This window comes from Rhinichthys klamathensis, unplaced genomic scaffold (assembly GCF_029890125.1).
Source record: "Rhinichthys klamathensis goyatoka isolate OS25496 unplaced genomic scaffold, OSU_Roscu_1.1 h1tg000265l_1, whole genome shotgun sequence".
Classification (NCBI taxonomy): Eukaryota; Metazoa; Chordata; class Actinopteri; order Cypriniformes; family Leuciscidae; genus Rhinichthys; species Rhinichthys klamathensis.
Window position 1 is genome coordinate 450,125 of NW_026606786.1, and position 24,275 is coordinate 474,399.

General features: G+C 42.7%; 1 protein-coding gene across 1 annotated transcript in view; it reads left to right on the plus strand.

Annotated features, from left to right (window-relative positions):
• The window catches only part of kiaa1549lb (KIAA1549-like b), a 221,877-nt gene that overhangs the window by 188,616 nt on the left and 8,986 nt on the right, over positions 1-24,275 (plus strand). The window contains exons 18-20 of the mRNA XM_056267890.1: positions 9,028-9,411; positions 14,801-14,898; positions 21,469-21,599. Coding sequence (XP_056123865.1) covers positions 9,028-9,411; positions 14,801-14,898; positions 21,469-21,599 — 613 coding nt within the window. The remainder of the gene's footprint in view (positions 1-9,027; positions 9,412-14,800; positions 14,899-21,468; positions 21,600-24,275) is intronic.

Here is a 24,275-nt window from a genome sequence, read left to right on the forward strand (position 1 = left end):
TATTTTGATATAGCCTAGCTTGCATTGGAACAAACAAACACTATAACAGTTGATTAGTTTATTTTTGACAAAACATACTATATATTTAACATATGAGCAGAAACTGTCTAACAAAAGCTTATTTGATGTCTATTTTAGAGTAAAAACTTTATAATCTATCCAAAACTGGTCAACGAAATGTTGTCGTTACAGACACTATTCTATATCGCAATTAGAACAAATCTCAGTAGGTTATAGCAATATAGTTTGGATGTGTTCATGTAAAAATAAAGTTTACTAATGTAGGAGCGAGAGTGAATGAATGCACAGATGCGATGTACATCTGTAGTAAACAACAACGCGTGCGTGCGTCTGTGCCATTCATTCATTCATTCACACACAGACACGCAATTCATATTTAAACAGTCTTTGTGCAGTTTACAGACACTATTCAATAACGCGATTTGAACAAAGAACTTAAGAATAAATAACTTACTGCATCAGCTGAATCCGTTGCTCCTCGAAATGAAACTACCAGCACTTCTGAGGTAACTTTTCCAGGATTATTCCGATAGTATTATTCCTCACAGCGTAGCAAGACAAGGTAAAGTACAAGATTCTTATTAAACTGGATGTTTTATCCAGCTGATGTGGGTGTTTTCATGGCTTGCCTCAACATTTGCGTTTGAAAAGAACACGCTCTCAGTGGGCGCTCTCAGTGGTCGCTCTCAGTGGGCGTGGTCACATTAACATGTAATACGCTATAATTAGCTGAAAGGAAAAATACTGGCATCTTTCTCTTTTCATACAGATTACATAAACTAAGAATATTTTTTTTTATATAAATTACTAGATTTAAAAGAGGAGGATTTCAGCATCATAACGAAAAATCTTTCGTGCCTGTGTGACAAGTATTTACTCAGTTACAGTTCATTTTCGGACGCGTTTCAGAATTAACTTTACTGACAGAGAGAAGGCAAAATTCGCATCATTTTTATTTTTCTTTATTTGACAAAAAGCAGAACACTTTGTTTTTATTGTGAGTATCCACAAAAAAATAGACACTTAACAGGATCTAATGATGTACAACACTTACAGTATATGTAAGATCAAAATCAACAGAGTAATTTGAGTCTCTTTTGCACTGATAAGGAAAAAAGTGAGGTCGTCGCGATGGCCGACCCCAGAGGGTTAAATCAATCAGCTGAGTTCCCTCCTTCTTGATTCTTTGTTCCAACTCAGGATCAAGAGAGAAGGAGTGCTGTTTGAAAAATTTGCAAGATTTTCAAGTTCCGTCCAATATATGTCGGCTGATAGGTGATATAAAGCTAAGTCGTCGATATGGAGAATCGACATACAACAGAATAGCGATACCAAGGGAATAGGCAAGGTGGGCCTGAATTGGACTGACTTGGCCAATAGAGGTAGATGCCATAATGTTTTGTACAAGACAAAGGGCTATTAAATACAGTGGGATTCTACACATGGCTAGGCTATTGATAGAGGAACTGATTTCACGCAGAATTTCAGACATTAGGGTGGTTACGAATTTAATTTGAGCGAGATCACTTTGAACTACCAAAAAAGGTTTGTTCATTTGTTTTGATGGTTTGGTTCAAAATATTGGGGTGGGTTTGCTGTTCGTTAGTAGCAACCCTGGCTGTTCACGGAGTATAATTCTCTACACTGGGCCTGTCAACGCAACTTTGGGTTGGGGCATTACCCCAATTGCGGGGCTTGACAGGATGGCGAGTTTGAATATCATCCTGATAACAGAGAGAAAAGAACAGATGGTTAGCGGTGAATCTATTAATTCAGTCGGACCGTTTGGTTGGTATTTTTATCGATTGCGAGAGTGCCATGGCGGGTAGTTCATGGGACTCTCCAATCCACGTTTTGGGCACAATGGACACAATGGTGAGTTTCAATATTATCCTGATAACAGAGGAAAGAACAGATGGTTAGCGGTGAATCTATTAATTCAGACAGTTTGGTTTGGTGCCATGATGGGTAGTTCATGGGACTCTGCAATCCTAGTTGGTCAATCCTAGTGTTTACCCCTACACTAAGGTGTCTGTTGGTTTAAAATTGTTTAGGTGAGGAATGAAAGAGAAAGTAGGAAATTAAGAAAGTGAGCATTAGCAATGACACCTGTGGGATAATAATTAGTTCTTGTTAGTGGGGACAATCTGGCCGTTTCTCAATATGCGTTCTTGTCTGTACTTGTGTTCTTGTGGACTTGTGAAACGTCATCAGTCACTGCCCAAGTACTGTTCCAATTCAAAGTTCACATCTAGCCAAGTCCAGTTCAAATCCCCGGATGTGTTCTTGATCCGCCCCGTTTACCGAGGATGCATCGAGAGGTGACTTGTGCGGACTTGAGACAGCCAGGTATCCCAGAATGCATCTCGCACCAACCAGCAAGCGTCAATAGCAGAGGAGAAAACCCGCTTAATATCAAAATACTACTGTTATTGTGTCATGAAATGTAATTTTAAGAGTGTTTCAGGCGAGAATGTGGTTGTTTAAAGCTCAAATTTGTGGTTTATTTATAAAGATAGCGCCTATTTGAAAAATGTATCTGACGTTTTCGGAGTTGTGACATCCAGGCGTTCACCGCGGGTGTTCAACACTCATCAACCCCGACTGGAACAGCTTTTCCTCGGCTAGTGCTTCTGACGTTTGCCGCTGACTCTGATGTCCCTAGTCTAGTGGATAAACTTGACGTATAATTCGTCTTGTGTATAAGTCGATCTTTGGTCTCATTAAACTATTGTTTGTTTCATGGCAAAAAATCGTTTGGGCTGAGGGCAAAGTGAAGTTTCATAACTTTATATATTTAGGCGATTTAACTTTACTTTGTAGCCTATTAGAGAGCTTACTTATGTTTGAATTGTTTGCTTTATTTATCATTGTAGATATTATTGATCATTAAAACTGACATTTAACAAAAAGAGACAGGGTTGTGTAATTTTATTTGATATACTTTAAAATATATATATTTTTATATTTATTTTAACATTCTCTTCACTATATGTACAATAAAATAAAATGACACAACCCTGTCTCTGTTTGTTAAATGTCAATAAAAATCAATAACGTTTAATATTTTTAAAATGAAAACAAAAAGATCATGTTCATGTTGTTATAAATATATGCAGTGAAGATAATGTACGCGTTGCCTGAACCACATGGCCATTAGGCTACTATGTTTAAGATATTTAAATGAAAAGAGGCAGAGTGGTGTTTTATAACATATTTTGTTTTATTGTTGAGGAAAAGAGGTAGAGTTGTAGCATATTTCATTTTATTGTTGCCTAAAATATACATAAAGAGATAACCAGAGTAGCCAGAGCGTGCTGAGTGACGCGATCAAGAACGCACTGTTCCATTTGCAGAATAACTGGACTCGCGTCCTCTCGTCCTCGGGAGTTCGTTCTCCTGAGTCGAACTCGGCAAGTCCGAACTACCAAGGACGCAAGTCCGAAGTTTGCGTACTTGGTATTGAGAAACGGCCTCTGAATAGAGTGGGTGTATCTTGATTGGATAACAGTAAGGTGTTCATGGAGACAATTGAATGTTTTGTTTTGTTTTTCATGGGGTTTGAATGTGATTTCATGGGGTCCCGTCAAGTGAGGCAGAAACTTCTTTGACAGGCGATGGGGAGTGACTGCACAAAACTGTAGTATCACACTTTTTCTCCAATGTCGAGTTCTTTCTGGTCATAATAGGCTTTGCGTCCTTCTGCTCTTTTCTGTAGTTGCTGTTGTGCAAAGGCAAATGTGGTTCCTTGGTGGCGATGCAACTCCTCCAGATATTGGAGGGTGGTATATGCCGTGACAAGCTTCATATCACCTGGCTGGTAGAGCAGGTGGAGAGGCAGTGTCATTTGCCGTCCTGTCATCAGCTCACAGGTGTGATAAAAGCTTGTCAGGCACTGACTCTAGAGGTTGGAAGGGGTTTCACCATCCCCTCGTGGACTATTGCTTAGTCCCACGTAGACATGTGCCGGTATTCGGTAATGCGATAAATCGCGGTAATGAATATGCACGATATTGTTATCGGGGGGACTTCGAAATACCGTGAAAAATAATAGATCCGAATTTAGATTTTTAGAACGCGCATCAGCTTATTTTCCATCAACCGCTTAAAAAACAATGCGTATGCTGCGCAAAACACGTGCGCACTTTGATGTAAACAATCCCCACATCACATGTATAAGCACTGTGTGCATGCACTGCGCACTCTAGTAAACAATCCTCACATGGAGAAGAAGCACGGCGGAAGGAGGAACGCTGCCGACTATTTATCCCCCGCATGGCTGCCAACTCTCACGCATTCAGCTTGAGACTCACGCAATTGACACTTTCACACGGTCTCGCGCCACACATCCATTTTCTCACGCAGAGAAAAATCGCGGAGCAAAGAGGACACTGACACCGACAGACTAGACAGAGCAGGTTACTTTTGATATGAAAAAAATATCAGCTCTCAGGTTTTATAACGAAATTCAGACAATAAATACTGTTTTGGTGCTTGTAAATGATGTGACAGATCGCGCGCCTCAGTTCAAGTAAACAGATCATCTGTTACTTTTTATTAAAGATACAGTACAACCCACCGAAAGGTACGTACTTTCGATCAATCAGTGTTTTTCAACCACGGAAAGAGGTCAATAACACTGCAGGAGAACAATTATGTCACAGAACGTTACATTTACCTCAGGAAAGCCATTTAATGTTAGTTGACTATAAGAAAATAGCTATAGAGAGGAGTATTTTGCTAAATATGTGCACTATATTACATATTTTAATATATGTTTACTTGTCATTATATAATTGTTATTATAATGAAAATTACGGCATATTACATTTTTATATTTATATTATTATTATATTTATATTGTATGCATTATATTTAATTTCTCTCTGTATGTTTACAGCATTATGTGAGATATATTTTTTCTTGAGAAAAAATTAAATGCAGGCTATCTACTGTAGCCTACCTAATATTTATCCAAATGAGTCAATATTGAATCAAGATTGAAATTAAATCCAAGAATTTAATTGAAATCATGAAAATTGTGTTAAGCAATAATACAAACAGTAGCCTCAGTAACTGTACCATGTAAACATTATAACATGTTGTCACTAAAAAATAAAATTAATGTTTTGACAATCCCAATTACACATTGTGATGCAAGTATTTTTTAGATACCCCCAATCCGTCTGTTTCTCTTGTGCAATTAAAATATCGTGATAATACCGTATACCGTGATAAAAGCTCAATCAATTAATCGCAGCATGAAAATTTGATACCGGCACATGCCTAGTCCCACGAGGGGAGGATAACTTCTCCTGCTGAAATTCTAGTGCTGAAGCAATCTGGCAGTTAACTGGGTCTGCACAGCGGGCAGTACACCACCTTATAAAAGACAACCCATTTAGTGGCATAGATTCCTAGCACTGAGAGTGGTCTTTATGACATCTGGGTGATTCAGAGAGAAGCAGAGGGGACATTGTGCTGTCCCTTGAGAGGCAAAGAGGACACCTCTGCTTCATAAAATCTCTCCCAAATCTGCTACTAAGGGTGTAAATCGCCCTAAAGGACAGGAACTTAAAGCAGAACCTGCACCTAAAGCAGAACCTGCTGCGCTAGCCTGTGCAGACAGCCTGAACACAGTCCGTATGGCGATTAATGTAGGTGACTGCCATAGTGTTGTCCACCCGCAATGGGACATGGTAGCCTCTTTACTGCTGGATGAAGTACTTCAGGGCCATAAATACAGCCATCAATTCGAGGCAATTGATGTGCCAATCGAGATGATGACCTCACCAGGTTTCCCGGGCTGGATGGCCACCTAAGACCACTCCCCAGCCCATATGGGAAGTGTCTGTTGTTAGCATCTTGCATCTCGCAACCCAAAACCTTGGGAGAAACCAGGCTCTTCAGACTGGGGCATCATCGTATAACCACATGCCCTTGGACCCATGATAGTCGAATATGTTGACGTCAAAGGCACATAGACACAGAAAGAATAAGGTTCCCCCCATGAACGAGTTAACGTCATGAAGGTCCTCAAGAAGGGGCAGTCTAGCTGTAATCTGGCCACTGCACGAGTCACTATCTCGAGTAACTTCTCACATGCTTTATCATCACGGGAGGAGCACTCAGAGGCGGCTCTCTCAAAGTCCATTTTTTTAGATGGCTATTTCATAATCTAATTCCTCAGAATTAAATGTAGCCAAATAAGTTAACTTGTCAAGGAGGCTGACTTTAAGCATTTATGCACTGCACGAGTGACCGCCTCGAGTAGTTCCCCCTGCACTTTATCATCACGGGAGAAATGTTTGGAGGCGGTGACTCAAAATCAATCTCGCCAGAAACGAGAGATGCTCTGTCCTCTGCCCGAACCGAAGAAGCGCCGGGCACGCTTCGGAGTCAGGCAAGATTACATCCCGATCTGGAGAGAGAGAGAGCGATAAGGACAGACCCGTCTCTCACTCCTCAGCCAGATCGACTCGCGAGCGCAAAGCACTTTAATGGTGAACAGTTCACAGTGCTCACAATCGCCGTGCTCCAATGCAAGAGCAGCATGCTCTTTCCCCAAACACACAAAGCAAAACTGGTGTGTGTTGAGCCGTGAATGCAGAAACACACACCATTTACCTTGAGTGACTCTCATTTTCCTCTTTTCGCTGTAGACGCAAATAGATTTCTAACTTCACTTTCACGCTATGGGGAAGGCATTTGTTGAGGGGGCAGTCATTGTTGTATGGGGTGCGGCGCCGGGAAAATCCGCGTTGTGTGGCTGAGCGAAGGGAGGTGGAGAGTGCCTGGTTAGGGTTAGGAGAATGGGGCCTGGTCGCGTCTTTTGTTCATTCGAGGAAGAGGAGGTAAGAGATGAAAGGGCGACCTTGCAGGATTATGCGCATTTGAAATTTAAGGGGCTGAGCAAAGATAGCATTTCGCGTTTAGAACAGTTTAGACTGTCTGGGAAGGTGGACAAGACCAGAAATATCCTATCGATTTTTCCTTGTGCAGTGAGGCCTGGAAATGAACTGTATCCAAGTTAATGTCCAGAATTCAATGAACATGGCTGGACCCATGGTTTATCCTGGGCGATTGGAATCCTGAGCTGAGCGCAAACCTTACGGGGCTAAGATATTGATTATTAAACGTTTTTATAAATATTCTTATTTCCTCTGGTTTTTTTTTCATTGGTTTCTCGAAGTGATAACATGCGCTTACATGAGAAGCCTAGAACTTTTATAACCTGCATATATTCACCTCTGCCACATCGGTTTGATACTGTAATCATTGTTTGATGTTGGATGATCATCAAACAGCAAAGTACAGTCTGATTTAGATGATCATTTGAAGAGTTTGGTTGAGCGGATGTATCACATTCTGCAGAGAAGGGAGACTGGCATTTGTCACGGTTTGGAAAGAAAGGGAGAAAACATGACAGAATAACACGGCAGATATCGCATTTTACGTAAAATTAAAAATTGACTTTTCAATACCGACCAGTACAATACTGATTTTTGCGGGAACGAATTAAAAAAAAATGGCGTTAATCGCGTTTTGGAACCAAACTCTTTATTTGTTCCTTTATCTGTTGCTGGTTTGAGTGGCACACACGCATTCATTTAGTGAAGTTCAAAAGAAACTTATGCTAAAAGACTAAGAGCTTTGCATAAAAATTGTTTGACCTTGAATTTATTCAATTGTGTTTGACAATCACTAAAGGATCACTAAACTTTTGCCGTGAAAACACAATACTTGTATGAATTTTTTTTTTTATTTCTTTTAATTTTAGTTTCCTTTCCATACTAATCCCAACCTAGAAATGACTCAAATCAAAATGTCATACCTTCTAACTGTGTTGGAACCCTTAACATAACAGATTCACTAGTTCGCCTGCCCATTCAACCTTGAAGGTTAATAGTAAACTAACTTGGCTTGCTGTCCTTGAAGGAGGCTTAGCTTGAGCTCCGAGTTAGACATGTTGATTACTGATTGCTGACTGCTGGTTGGAATGACGTGATGATCGGATAGATTATTTGATGGTGTTCCTCCCGAACTTTGTTAATAAAACATAATTTCAAGTTCAAGGCCAATTTCAATTACACTCATTATTTACAGCCGGTCACACACAAAGTTTTCCCATAGTGCTTAGCGCAGCATTGAGAGTAGCTTTTGAAAGGGAACGCAAAGTTTCTTGTTGAATGCAAAGATTTTGCTAGAGAACGTGAAAGCAAAGATATATGTACTTTTTTTTACATCTCATATTTTTTACATCACCATGACACTTTAGGGGCTCCTTAGTAAAATATCAGGTTGGAGTCATTGTACAGTAAACATTTTCATTGTTTTCTTGACTTTTTTCTTTGCCAGACTTGACTAATAATTTCGGCATGTCAGCAGAATCTTGGTATCACAGAGGAGCTCTAAACAGGCACTGAGATTTCCTGTCTGGTTGGGCTAATATTGTGTTAGTTTCATAATGTTTCAGCTGTTTAGACCCTTTGATGTGTAAAACAGTTAAAATTGTCATCATTTACTGACCCTCATATTCTTCTAAACCTGTATGATATTTTCTGACAGATGTAGATCAAAAATTTTTTTGAAGAACGTTAATTCATTTCCATACAGTGACCAGGGACAAAAGCAACATAAAATCATCATAAAAGTAGTCCATGATTACATACCAAAATTTTTCTTCTACTCTGCCAATGGAGAACCAATGGTGTTTAACACTGTTTAATGCCAAACCTGGTGCACTGGACTATTTATGCACTAGGTTTGAATCTGCAACAGCAGAAATAAGATTTTGTATCTTCATTACCCCATTTTTTATACACATTATAACACATTGAATGGTAATCAATCTCCCACAAAAGAAAGAAAACCATCTGAACAATGAAGATCACGGAATTTAAATATTTGTGTGAACGATTCCTTTATTTTTATTTTGAATATGACAATTCAGCAGCTTTTAAATACACGTGAGTCTGTTTGTGTTTGTTTCTTTTTCTGTTGCAGACTGAGCCGGAGATTATTGAAGAGACTGACGTCGACCGTCTAGCGGGCCGCCATTATTTTGGCTGTGGTCGACAAATCAAAGGTCAATCTGAGACATCAACGCTGAGCTCTCAGCCTTCCATAGATGAGGTTCGTCAGCAGATGCATCTCCTGCTAGAGGAAGCCTTTAGTCTAGCTTCAGCTGGCCACTCCACCTCCAGCAGACACCACCACTATCACTCCCACCATCAACATCAGCCGCTGGGGTCCTATGACCTGGGTCCAGTCATCCCATACTCAGAGGTGGTGACCAGTGCGCCAGTCACCAAGAGTCAAGGGCAGGGAGGCCTGCAGTGGGTGCCAGCCTATAAACCAGACCCTTACCAGTACAGTCTGGCCAAACAGGTACAGTTGTACAGTCTGTCACTAAAGCCATTATAAACACTTATTAGTCTTATTCGTATTAAAGTCAACATGAAATCAAAATTGGCCTTAATTACTTGCTTAAATAATATGATGGAAGTAAAATGGCTTGATTTACATTACTGATCAAAAGTTTGGAATAATTACTATTGTTTAATGTTTTGTTTTTATAGAAATCTATTATCTCTCTTTCTTTTTTTATAGCTGATTAATCAGTTAACATTTTCTCGTTTTGATATCATAAGTAGTGAAGTAATTGTGCCGATTATTACAAAGCCTTTTTGTGTGCATGTGTAAAATCAAGCAATGTCTGAAATCGAATTTATTATCATTCAACTGTTTGTGTATATATGTACAGATGTATCAACAAAAAGCTTCCTTGTTAAAAACTTCGGTAACACTTTATATGAAGCCTGTATTTAAAATGCATTATATTGATATTCTTAATGCATTATAATACATGCATAATGCCTTAAAAACAACTCTATAATGTGTTGTATCATCTGATAAATAATCATAACAATAGTTACAATGCATTACAACACCAGATGAAGCCTGCATTTATAATGCATCTGTCACGTTTTTGGTTTTGTTTCTTGTTCTTGTCATTGTCATGTTTCTTTGTCTTGTCATGTGATTCCCTGTTTGTCACGTTATCCTGCCATATGTCTTGTCATTGGTTAATCGTCTGATCATTGTTCACAGGTGTTCCTTGTCTTGTAATTAGTCTGTGTATTTAAGCCCTTATGTTTGCCCTGTGTCTTTGTCTAGTATTGAATGTTTCCTGTTGATGTTCTTGTTTTTGAGTTTCCAGTTTCATGCCTTGTCATGCCTTTGTTTTATGTTTGATCACGTTTTGTTAATAAATTGCATTTGGGTTATCACTTCAACTTGCCTCCAGTGGACTAAATCATTACAGAATACTAGATCAACATGGACCCAGCCATTTGTCTCTTCTGCCTCAGCCAAGGTGACCGTCCAATTGAGGATTACGTGAGGGAATTCTGTGAGCTTTGCCATGGGGTGGCCAAAATCCTGGTGTCTTGAAGGACATGTTTCGCCATGGACTGGATGAGCGTCTGTACTACCTCATGCCTGCCAAAATCCTTCACTGCACTCTGGTGCAGTATATGGATTTTGCCCTTTTGTCAAGCGGCTTGTCATTTACTGTGGGCTTCACGAATAAGGAGCCCCGCAAGCCCACAGTATCCCCTCAGCCTGAGCTTCACGTCAGTCCTGCAGAGCCTGAGATGGCCGCCGCCACGCCAGAGTCTCGTCCCGAGATGGCCACCGCCACGCCAGAGTCTCGTCCCAAGATGGCCGCCGCCACGCCAGAGTCTCGTCCCGAGATGGCCGCCGCCACGCCAGAGTCTCGTCCCGAGATGCCCGTCGCCACGCCAGAGTCTCGTCCTGAGATGGCTGCCGCAACACCAGAGTCTCATCCTGAGATGGCCACCGCCACGCCAGAGTCTCGTCCTGAGATGGCCGCCGCCACGCCAGAGTCTCGTCCCGAGATGGCAGCCGCAACACCAGAGTCTCATCCTGAGATGGCCACCGCCACGCCAGAGTCTCGTCCTGAGTTGGCCGCCGCCACGCCAGAGTCTCGTCCCGAGATGGCCGCCACACCAGAGTCTCTTCCCAAGATGGCCACTGCCACGCCAGAGTGTGTCACGTTTTGGGTTTTGTTTCTTGTTCTTGTCATTGTCATGTTTCTGTGTCTTGTCACGTGATTCCCTGTTTGTATTGTGATCCTGCCATGTGTCTTGTCATTGGTTAATCGTCTGATCATTGTTCACAGGTGTTCCTTGTCTTGTAATTAGTCTGTGTATTTAAGCCCTCATGTTTGCCCTGTGTATTTGTCTAGTATTGGATGTTTTCTGTCGATGTTCTTGTTTTGAGTTTCCAGTTTCATGCCTCGTCATACCTTTGTTTTATGTTTGATCACGTTTTGTTAATAAATTGCATTTGGGTTCTCGCTTCAACTTGCCTCCAGTGGACTAAATCATTACAGCATCATAAGGGAATTCTTAATGCATTATAATGCACACATAAAGCCTTATAAACAACCTTATGAGTTGTATCATTTCATTATAAACCACAGTAATAATACCTACCTACTTATTAGATTTGGTAAAGCCTATGAATAAAACATGATTTGCATTTTGATTGCATTGTTTTATTTGTACTTTTCCACAAAACTTTGATTTTACCTTAAGGGAAATGTCTTATAACCAATTCATGATATCTTATGGCTGTTTAAAAGAATACTTAGCTTTTGTAACTTTACTTAAAGCAGACAAAGACCACTTATTAATATTAAGACCACATTATAAAGCTTTTTAGATGTTTAAAAGAAGGCTTTGTTTTTGTCACTATACAGTAAAAGACAACTCATAAGATGTAGTTTGATACTGTGCAGGTCTTAAAGGGATAGTTCACTTTGAAATACATTTTTGGTATGTTTTAGCTTACCTCAAGGGCATCCAAGATGTAGGTGTCTTTGTTTCCGCAGTAGTTTCAATTTTGATATTTTTAGGTCAAACCGTTCTTGTCTGTCAGTCATATAATGCAGGTCTATGGTCACCACCTCAAAGAGCATTACATTTTACATTTACATTTAGTCATTTAGCAGACGCTTTTATCCAAAGCGACTTACAACTGAGGACTAAACCAAGCGAGTCATCGTGAAGAGGCAAAAGCAACGCAAGAAGTGCTCAAATTACAAAGTTCAGACATAGCTCGGAGTAGCATAAGCCAGGCAAGCGAGGATTTAGAGGAAAGGATTAATTTTTTTTTTTTTTTTTTTTGCATGCACAGAGCATGCACAGAGCATGCACAGAGAAGTCCAAATTAAACATGACTTAATGACTCGTAAATGTAAGTACACATTGATTGCCTAAGACACGAAACGAGCGGTTTGTGTGAGAAAACGAACAGTATTTATATCGTTTTTACCTCTTGTAACCACAGCCACGTCCAAGTGATCTGAGGGCGCGGGCGCTTCGGTCTGCTCAAGCGCCGGAAGTGATCTCTCGCGCGTGTACGTCACTCATTGTTTACACAGAGATTTTGGAAGTGTTACATTTCACTGTGAAGATCTAAACATATTTCGATATACAGGAAATCGCAATGGAAGACGATTTCGATATATCAACAGACAACGTTGAATTTTTTCAGAGAGATCACTTCCGGCGCTTTCCGGCGCTTGCGCAGACCGAAGCGCCCGCACCCTCAGATCTCTTGGACGTGGCTGTGGTTACAAGAGGTAAAAACGATATAATTACTGTTCGTTTTCTCACATTAAATCATGTTTAATTTGGACTTCTCTGTGCATGCTCTTTGAGGTGGTGACCATAGACCTGCATTATATGACTGACAAACAAGAACAGTTTGACCTAAAAATATCAAAATTGAAACTACTGCGGAAACAAAGACACCTACATCTTGGATGCCCTTGAGGTAAGCTAAAACATACCAAAAATTAATTTCAAAGTAAACTATCCCTTTAAGTAAACAATGTCAAGATATGAGACTTGGGAAAGTAAAAGATATGAAACTAGTGTATAATCCATTATAACTGTGTGGATAAAATTATGTTCATTGTATGTTATAAATCATCATACTCTTAATAGTTATAACCAGTGCTTGAAGTGGGGGGAAAAAGGTGCCAGTACTCTCTTGCATTGGCAAATCATGACATTTGACATTTCTACAGTGAAAAATATTTCTGGTACAACAACAATTTATTGTTATTTATTAACAACATAAATGTATTTAAACAAGTCGTGTGTGTGCGTGCGTGTGTGTGCGCATTTCTTTACAAAGAAACATTCTCTTTTTAGAAGTTGGTCATTAATAAACTTGATTCTGACTAGTTTGCTCGTTTTATTTATTTATAAAACATATAGTTTTACCCAAACTGAATAATTAAGACAAGTTTAAATGGCTAAATCTTGTATAAATATTTTTATTTTATAGTTTATAATTTAATTTTTTGAGTCTTCATTTTCTTTTCTGACGTAGCCTACTCCAGTTCTTGTTAAAGCACACTAGACATGCAAATTCTGTGCATTTTGGGCACTTTTTGTGTGAAATCATATTTATTTTTCTCCATCAAAAGTGTGCTTTCACTTTAAATGAGCGTGAGCACAACAAAAGAACCCCCGCTTCACTGCTGCTCACGCGACGCTCCTCCTCGCGGTGTGAATGCACTCATTGATTAAGCAAGCCGAAAAAAATACGCGCTGCTCACGCTTGCGGTGGCCGCGATCAGCTCCAGTAGCCGTTTCGCGGCCGTAACGCGCCACAGATGTGTGCAGTGTAAATAAGGGGTTAAACGGCCGTCACGCTTTTTCTGTCAGTGGTAGGCTATAGAGTACCGGCTACATGCGAGAAGTAGCGGTACGCAAGAAAAAGTGCAGGTACGCTTAAGAGTAAAATGTAGAAGTGCTGGTACTGCGGACCGGTGAGTACCGCCCCACTTCGAGCACTGGTTATAACCACAAATAAGTAAGTTTTATTATAAGGTTGTTCATAAGGCATTGAAAATGAAAATGAAAATTACCCCATGATTTACTCCACGATTACTCCACGGTGCGTTCGTGTAAGAAAAATATCCATATTTAAAACTTTAACGACTAAAATAACTAGCTTCCGGCAGACGGCCTACGCAAGTCGACTTACGTCAAAAGAGGAGTAGCGTAAGCTTTGATGCCTCTCCCGGTTCAAACAAACAGGGCTGGACAACAAACTCAAGCCCCTTAAGCGAACTCATTTCTCTTTAAAAATTGTCGTTTCAGACTTCTAATTTGTGAGCGGTGTTTTTTTTCTCTATCCTCTGCGCTTCCACGTTCGCTATTACGTTGTGCGTCAAGGGGTTACTCTTTCACCGTAAATCGATGCGTATGGCCGTCTGCCTGTCTGCCTAGTTAGGAAGCTAGTTATTTTACGTATAAAGTTTTAAATATTAATATTTTTCTTACACGAACGCATCTCTTCACTTCAGAAGGCCTTTATTGACCCCCTGAAGCCGTGTGGAGCGCTTTTATCATGGATGGATGCACTTTGATGGACTTCAAAAAATATAAAGCCATTCACTGGCATTATAAAGCTTGGAAGAGCCAGGACATTTTTAATATAACTCCGATTGTATTCGTCTGAAAGAAGAATGTCATATACACCTAGGATGACTTGAGGGTGAGTAAATCATGGGATAATTTTCATTTTTGGGTGAACTATCCCTTTAAGAATACCCTTATGATGCATAATAAATGCAGGCTTCATAGAAAATGTTACCAAAACTTCTTTCCTTGGTCAAAACCCATATCACTTGAGTGTTATGTGAACTGTAATATGCAAATTTCTCAAAAAGGCATTCAGGTTCACTCAGCTTCCTGACATGGCTCTTGGGTCTCCTCCACCCCCCGTCCCACCAAGAACAGGCCCTCCACCTGAGTCCTCACTACGACGGTCAGAACATACACACACCTTGTTACACCTCTTTTTTCCCTCATGGCAGTGACTAGTGCATCAGTTTATTCAGCACTTATTTTTGTTCCATCATTTACTCAAACCCAAATTACTTTCTGTCTTCCGTGGAACACAAAAGGAGATGTTCACAAGTCTAACAGCTAAAGTAAATGTGAATAGAGCTATCAAGCTCCAAAAATGACATTAAAGTACCAATAAAGTTGTACCTATGACTTATGCGCTATATAAATCTTCTAAGCTTGCCATTATTAAGTAGTTATGCACTGAAAAGGACATTAATACATTAATAATGTCAACAATGTCATTGTTGTAACCAACGCACCTTGCCAAGTTTGATTAATTACATAAATGTTGGTCTGTCCCTCATGCAAAGTTATTGCTGGGCTCCAGACTAACTTTTTAGAGCAGCAAACTCAAACACTTCTCACTGAATTTCACAGAGCTGTTTAGTGATCTTGTGATGGAGACTGGTCAGCAATTAAATGCATTCGCTCTAAGCTCACACTGGGATCTTTTGGGGTGAACTGATAAATGGTTAATTCAGTACGGTTCAAATGAGTAGCGCTGTTTTGTTCCACTTTTGGCTCGTATTAATGACAACTTGACAAGATCATTAATATTATTTTATATTTGGGTCTACATCTGATACTCATATAATGCCTGTTGTTATTCATTATGGAAAAATTAGACAGGTTAAAACATACAAGTATTTAGGTGTGATGATAGATTATGTTACCTTGGAAAGATCATATTCATACTCTCTGTAAAAGAATAAAGCAGATAATCTACTTCCTTCATCATCTCAAGTCATTTGGAGTAAGAAAACTAAATTTTCTGTTGTTCTTTATGTCTGTGATTATGAGTATACTGCAATATTGCAACTAAAACAAAGTTGTTTAATCAAATAAAAATGTGTTCAAGGATTGTAGGTCAGCTTCTTGAGAAGTTATATGATTCAGCTTATTACAACAATTTTTTAAGGCTAATAATATATTCTCTGACCCTAATCATGTCCTGCATAATGAGTTTGTATACCATCAAACCAAAGGGTTCCAAGATTCAACGGAGTGAGGCTGAAGCACTCTTTCATGCATCAGGCTATCTTAGAGTTGAATAAGACACTTATTCAACTTGACTCAAAAAACAAGAATATAAGAAGCGAAGTTGTTGAAGTGTTGTAATTGTATAGCGTAGTATAGGAGTGGAAGTTGTAATCCAACGTTTAAGGGAGTGTAATGTATAATTTGTGAAATTTTTGTGATTGTAAATTGTTTTGTGTGGATCAAGTGTATGTCGATGTTGATTGTTGTAAACATACTGTCATGAAAGAAACTATCAGACTAGTCTGACAGTAAAGTATCAAAAAGGTAAAAAGGTATTTTATATATATCAGTAAAAAGGTATTTTATATATATATATATATATATATATATATATATATATATATATATATATATATATATATATGCATTTTAATAAAAAAAAAACCTCCTGCATACATTTAAATGAACACCTGCCATGGTGTTTCTTATTTGTCGTCTCTGGAGTCTTTTGTGTGTCCTAAGACGATGCGCCATACAATTTAAAGGTGAAGTTTGAATGGCTCTTCCCTCAACTCAAACGTCATGCTTGTAACGGCATGTCTCAACAGGTAAATGTAGGCTACTTTCAATAAAAGGTCCAACATATACATGGTGCAACACCCAGCATACCCGGTTAGAGAAATCAGTACTCGACACTGGTTTATGGGAATGGTTAGGGTGTGGTTAGAGCATCTAGCTCCACCCATTACATCCAGTGAGGGGGAGAGGGATGTCAAGCTCCACCCATTGGTTCTGCAGAGAGCAGCCTCTCAAATTCAGTAGCACCAGAAGGAAAAAGGGTCACAAAATGCAGCCATTTAGTTGCAGTCTAGGTCAAGGTAGGCTACAAGGTGGGCTACAATATGAAGATGACACTGAGCTTCCTGCTTTGGCTGTGTTTGCTCATGCTGAATCATATTCAGAGTTGACAGCCATGCTTGCCTGAGCCCCCGCATGCTCAGACTCATTCTGAACGATCACAGCTGGATGATTGGTTTCGGGGCTCGGAGCACTATGCGAAAATCATCTTTTTTCCCGGAAGTGCATGAAGAGGTTTGGCAGTATGCATGTACATTAGTGCCAAAATCTGTTCAAAGGTTTTCCTCTCTCATTACCATTGACTGTTGGGTGGTCAGGGGGTTCATGGGGATTCCCCAGGTGGAGTGTGAAATTGCAGTGAATTTATGCCCGCAAAGGGCTGCCACCTGGAGGAATTGTCCGTGGCTCCTGTCCAGCGACGTTGAGACGATGGCAGTTCTTGCTGCTAAGCTTCACAGTGCCGCTGGACAGACCATCTCCGCCTTGCATGCAATGGCCATAGCACTTAATGCACGAGGGTAGTTCTGAGCCGGGATTGATGCAGGACATGTGCACGGTGCAAGGTGACTGACCTCGCCCTCTCAATGCTCCCATGTCGCAAGGTGGCCTCTTCTTACACAGCAGTTCTCGGCAGTTCAGAAGCAGACATCGGGCCAGTCTGCTTGTCGCCAAGAACATCCCCCTGCAAGAAGCGCTCCGGCTCCGCTGCGATGCTGAGCTAGAAGTAGGATTTTACAGCCCATGCTTCATCGTACCCAAGATAGCGGTGGGTTATGGTCAACCTTGGAACTGTGTGTCTTGAATGTGCCCCTTTACAAGCTCCCATTCAAGATGCTCACGCAGAAAAGCAGCCTCATGTGCATTCACCCCAGGGTTGGTTAGCACCGATCGACCTGAAGGATGCATACTTTCATGTCTCGATCTTACCTCTATGCAGTCTGTTCCAAGGCTTTGCTTCAAGGGATCAGTACAAAGTTCTCCACTTTGGGTGGTGCTCTGGCACCTTAGCCATCTTGAGTTTCGGTTCAACTGGGAAAAGAGTAAGCTCTCGCTTGTGCAGAGCATCTCTTTTCTCGGTGTGGAGTTGGACTCGGTCAACATGACAGCCAGTGCTGAACTGCCTGAATATGTTCACGCAGAAGACAGCGGTTCCACTGAAGCAATTTCAGAGGCTCCTGGGGCATTTGGTATTGGCAGCCACGGTCACGCTGCTCGGATTGATGCATATGAGACCGCTTCAGCACTGGCTACACAGCCGAGTCCAGAGATGGGCATGGCGCCACGGCACACTCTGTGTGGCCATCACATGAGCTGTCACCAAACATTCAAACATGTAGCCCGTGGTCGGACCATGCTTTTCTATGGACCAGAGTGCCCCTAGAACAAGTGTCCAGTCATGTTATTGTCACAACAGATACCTCCTCCGCCGGGTGATGTGCCGTATGCAATGGGCATGCTGCCTCAGGCTCCTGAGTCCTGGACAGGACCTAGACTGCAGTGGAATATCAATTGCCTTTCAATTGCGTACATCATCCGTTAAGGTGGTCTACACTCCAATCGCATATTGCAACTAACCTGCCATCTCCTCCTCTGGAGTCAGCAGCAGCTCAGGTCGCTGCGTGCCATTCATATTCTGGGTGAGCTCAGTCATGCGCCCGAAGCGCTCTCACGACAGCTCACATTCCCAGGAGACTCTATCCCAAGGCAGTCCAGCTGAGCCGATTCAGGGATGCACAGGTAGACCTGTTTGGCTCCCAGGAGTCCGCCCACTGCCAGTTGTTATATTCCCTGACCGAGGGGAACCTCGGCACGGATTCACTGGCACACAGCTGGCGCCGGGGCCTACGCAAATATCCGTTTCCCCCAGTGAGCCTTCTCACACAGACACTGTGCAAGGTCAGGGAGGACGAGGAGCAGGTCTTGTTAGTTGCGCCGTACTGGCCCAAACGGACCTGGTTCCCAGAACTGACGTTCTGTGTGTTTACGTGGACCGCACGCAGAGCTTCAGAAGCTCAGGGCAGCTCTTTGTCCGCTTGGGTCAGCAGAAGGGAAAGGCTGTCTCCAAACAGAGGTTGGCACACTGGATAGTGGATGCCATCGCCTTGGTGTACCAGTCCCAAGGTGAGCCATGCTCCCTTGGGGTGAGAGCTCACTCCACTCGGGGTTTCACTTCCCCCTGGGCGTTGGCGCAGACATCTGTAGAGCTGCGGGCTGGGCGACACTTAACACATTCGCAAGATTCTATCATCTCTGAGTGGAGCCAGTTTCTTCCCGTGTATTGGGTACAAACAGGTAATGTACTTGCAGCACCATTAGTCTCTAACAGGGGGATAAGAGCGCCTACTTGCTCTTCAGAGTTTAGTTCCTCCAGCATCCTTTCAGCAGTCAGACGTGGTGGAGGTGTCTGACGCCAGGCCCAGTGCTTGTGTGCATGCCCGTCTGGTCAGCCCTTGTATTGGTCTAGATGCCTATTTAATGTGATTTCCCACTTGGTAATCCCATATGTGTCCCTGACGGTAAACCTCTGTCTTTCTATGGACGGCTCTGCTCTACCCTGTCTCTACGTCGGTAGTACGGGAGAACCTACTGCAGTGATCTTTCATATGTAGCACTGCCCCACAGGTCAGGCCATATGAGTAACCTCCACATGTTACCTCCCTTCAGGCAGGGTGTGGTCTCCGTAGCATTCCCCCCTTTGGGATTGGGCACTCTTCCCCAGCGTTAACAACACTGGTCATGGATGAAAAACAATGGGAATTGAGATCCGAAGCACTCTTCCCCATGAAATGTCATGATAAAGGAACAGCAGCTTCGACCGTCCCCACAGTAAGTCCTGTCCCTTCCATCCTGTTTGGTATAGAGGACTTCCCCTCGGGCCTACTTGGAGTGCTGGGTAGGTTACGACATGTGAGAGCAGTTGCTAAAAGGGTACACAGCAGCTTGCCAGCATCTGCGTCTCCAACACTCGTAAGAGAGTTCAGTGAATTTGAACATCTAGGTTACTAATGTAATCCCCTTTCCCTGAAGGAGGGAACGGAGACGTCATCCCCCCCCTGCCACAGCCATGAACCACCGCTGAATGGCCAGGATCCCTGTCTTGGTTCCTCAGCAAAATATGAACGAAGTGAGTAATGCCGGTCATATTTATACCCTTATGTACGAGTAGGTGTGACTCGGCATGCAAATCTCACTGGCCAATGTCCATTGTCTCATTTTGTTACCACTTGGAGGTGACTGGGCTCCCAGGCGAAACCCCATGACGTCAGTCTGACGTAAAGTCTCTTTTCCCTCCTTAGTCTCTTTTCCCTCCTTTCCCTCCTTTATTAGTAACCTAGACGTTCTTCAGCAAAGTTTTGATCACATTAATAATTTTGAGGCCTTAAAAATTTGTGTTTCAAATATTATACAGTTACAGTTGGCTTTATAGGGTTAATTGTGCTTATTTTCTTTTTTTGAGCTTGAAAGCATCAATAGCCATTCACTTTCATTGTTTGGAAAAGAGCAGCCTGGACATTATTCTCAACATTTCAAAAGAAAGACATATTTTTGGTGAAATATTCCTTCAACAAAATCAGAGCTCATGAATAGTCAGGTACATTAATAATTGTCAGGTTTATTTCAGCTTTTTTCATTGTATACTGCTGACTATAGGCACACTCAGACATCTTGTTGTATACAAAAGTTTTCAGACGATACCACCCTTGTGGGTTTAATTAATCAAGGTAATGATGTGGACTATAGAAGAGAGGTTGAGTTATTTGTTACATGGTGTGATTACAATTTCCTAAAATTGAATGTGGAAAATACCAATGAGTTGATCATTGATTTTAAAAGAAAGAAAGAAGTGATATTACCAGTGATAATTAAAGGTCAGGAAATAGTGATGGTTCAGTCTTATAATTATCTTGGTGTCCATTTGGACAGTAAATTAAACTGGAAGAAGAATAGTGAGGTTGTTTTTAAGAAGGCACAATCAAGACTATTCTTTTTGAGGAAGTTGAGTTCTATTGGTGTCAGTAGGAAGCTTCTTTATGTTTTTTTATCAGGGAATCATGGTTAGTGTTTTGTTTTATGCAGTGCTCTGTTGGGGATGTAGTATCACAGTAGATGATAAAAATAGGATTAATAACTTGATTAGAAAGGCTGGTTCGGTTATTGGCCTTAATCCTGATTCACTTGAGGTCATTGTGGAGAAGAGATCAAGGGAATAATTAAAAATGATTCTCTGTTACAAATGTCATCCACTACACTGAATCTTTAGTGGACTTAAAAGCTCATTTAGTGGAAGATTAGTAATGCCTCAGTGTTCTACAGAGCGATTTAGAAGGTGATTTATTCCTACTGCGGTTAGGTTTTTTAATGAAGTTGTGTAATTTTTGTATGTACTGATTGTTGTTTTTAATGTTTATTTGTCTATTTGTGGTGTTTGTAATCTGCAATGGTGGAAAATGAGTTTCCCCTTTCAGGGATTAATAAAGTTTTCTAATGCTGCTAAATTCAAACATGTATTTTCATGAAGTCTGCCATATAACTTGTGTTAATTCTGTCTGTACAAAGGCAGCATATTGACTTTCCACATAAATCAACACTATCACCTGGTGGTAAAACCATGTCAATTCATGTATGAAATTGTTGCTATGTTCTTCAGGTCATCTTCTGATCTTGGTCCAAAGGGTCATTGCTCTGAATTGTCAATGCAGAGTCAGCATGGAAGTGCCCCCTACATGGAAAACAGCAGACTCCCTCCTGTCACTACTGAGCCCATTACCAACCACTCAGGTTAGTGTGTGTTTCAATTGTTTTTCTATGGTTTACAAACATTCAATAATGTTGAACATTCAGAAATGCCTTCACACCTCACAGCCAGCAAAATTTCAGCCGTGTATGTCCATGAACATTGATGGATTCCTGTACTATACTTCCATATGAGTAATGTGTTTTTAAAAATATACTGTTCCATGTTACCATTTCATGTTTTCAACATACTGTACATCCAGCAAACGAGAAGTTCATCGGGAGTTTACTATGTCCATATATTTCAGAATTTGACTTTTCTTCAAGCAGTGTTACAGTACAATTTTTTTCCCTTTCAAAATGTTGTTCAAATAAAGTTTCCAAAAGGGGATTTGGTAACACTTTGTTTTAATGGTACCTTTTGAACATTCTGTTGACTATAAGTAACTTTGCCAACATGTCAGCTTATTCTAACCCTAACCCCTAAAATCCACTGGATCCGTCTACGGCACGGAACGTCAGCATCGCGGATGCCGGAGCTAATTGTCATGATTCTGCCATCATGTCTCTGTTTTCTCTGGTCTTGTGGCAGGATCATGGGAGACCCATGTTTTATGTACAAGCGCATGGTCTGTTATTTGGACCATGTGCTTGTGTTGTCTCGTCTCGTAACCCCGCCCCCTTGTTATCCTCGTCTTGTGATTAGTGTCTAGTCAGTTTCACCTGTCCTCGTCATTAGTGTTCCCTATTTAATCCCTGTGTATTTGCTGTCCTGTGCGATTCATTATCATACGTTGTGTGATTCTAGCTGTGAGTATCTTGTAGAGAGTCTTGTCTAAAGAAGTGTTTTGTTCCTGTCATGGTTGTTATTTACCGTCTGAGTATTTATCTTTGTCAAGTCGATCCTGTCTTGTTTTGCCCCATCGTGGGTTTTGCTTTCTGTTTTTGTCTTTAATAAACCCCTGTTTAAGTTATTTGCTGTCTGCAATTGGGTTCATCTGCTATCCACATAACAGAATGAATCGCCAAATACAGAACCCAGCGGACAGTATGTCCTCGCCTGTCTATTGCCAGTCGGACCCTAAGGATTGGTGGCACCAGGCCATCGCTGACGCAAAGAGGGGCAAACTCCCGATTCCCGCCCAGGGACAGCGATCGGTAAGGGAGTATGCTCGGGTCGCGAATGAAAGGAGGTTTTTCTTACCAGAACTCCTCCTTAACCGCTACCTCGTCGCAGGTCTCAACTCCCCTCCGCCCCTGGCTGAACGGGAGGAGCTGGTGACCCGTCCGTTCACGGAAATGGTGGATCGTTTATCGCGGAGAGAGTCACAGACACCCTCGAGCTCACCATCCGCCAAGCTGCCTGTGATTCCGGAGGGTCGTGTACTAGCGGTGGTCACACTTGGGGACCAGGCCCACGCCGCTTCAGTCCCTGAGACATCATCTCCACCCACTAGTCTCTGCGGCAAACGGGGCAGACACGCCTCGTGGGAGTCCGCCTCGGAGTCCTCCGCTACAGAGTCAGCGCGGTTTGAGACTGCCCTTTCTGGACCAGTTACGGTTCCTGTGGAGGTTTCCCAACCGGCCTCCAGTCCAGCTACGGCGTCTGCTCCCCGACCTAAGAAGAAGAAGAGGAGGAGGGGAGTCTCTGGTCTGTTATCATCCCCTGTATCTGCAAGCGCTGTTCCTGAGCCCGCTCAAGCTAGCGCCGTCCATGAGCCCGCTCAAGCTAGCGCCGTCCATGAGCCCGCTCCAGCTAGCGCCGTCCATGAGCCCGCTTCATCAAGCGCCGCCCTAGAGGCCGCTCCAGCAAGCGCCGTCCCAGAATCTACGGAGAGACTCGCGGCCGATCTAGCCGCAAAAGAGGTCTTGAAATCGGTTTCTGCTCGTCATGAGATGCCCATCTTCCTTGCTGCAAAGACCCTGTCTGATTATTTGTCTAGTCTAGCTAGAATCCTTGAAGTCCCAGTCTGTCCTGTCTTATCCCCAGCCCCCGAGCCTGCCGCCGAGAGCGCTTCACCCGAGCCTGTCGCCGAGAGCGCGGCACCCGAGTCTGTCGCCGAGAGCGCGGCACCCGAGCCTGTCGCCGAGAGCGCGGCACCCGAGCCTGTCGCCGAGAGCGCGGCACCCGAGCCTGTCGCCGAGAGCGCGGCACCCGAGCCTGTCGCCGAGAGCGCGGCACCCGAGCCTGTCGCCGAGAGCGCTGCACCCGAGCCTGTCGCCGAGAGCGCTGCACCCGAGCCTGTCGCCGAGAGCGCTGCACCCGAGCCTGTCGCCGAGAGCGCTGCACCCGAGCCTGTCGCCGAGAGCGCTGCACCCGAGTCTGTCGCCGAGAGCGCTGCACCCGAGTCTGTCGCCGAGAGCGCTGCACCCGAGTCTGTCGCCGAGAGCGCTGCACCCGAGTCTGTCGCCGAGAGTGGCTGCACCCGAGTCTGTCGCCGAGAGCGCTGCACCCGAGTCTGTCGCCGAGAGCGCTGCACCCGAGTCTGTCGCCGAGAGCGCTGCACCCGAGTCTGTCGCCGAGAGCGCTGCACCCGAGTCTGTCGCCGAGAGCGCTGCACCCGAGTCTGTCGCCGAGAGCGCTGCACCCGTGTCTGTCGCCGAGAGCGTTGCACCCGAGCCCGTCGCCGTGAGCGCTACACCTAGTCCTGTCCTGTCGCCTGCCATGTCCCCTGTCAGGAGTCCCGTTACCTCATCCTCTGTGTCCTCTATGTCTGAGCC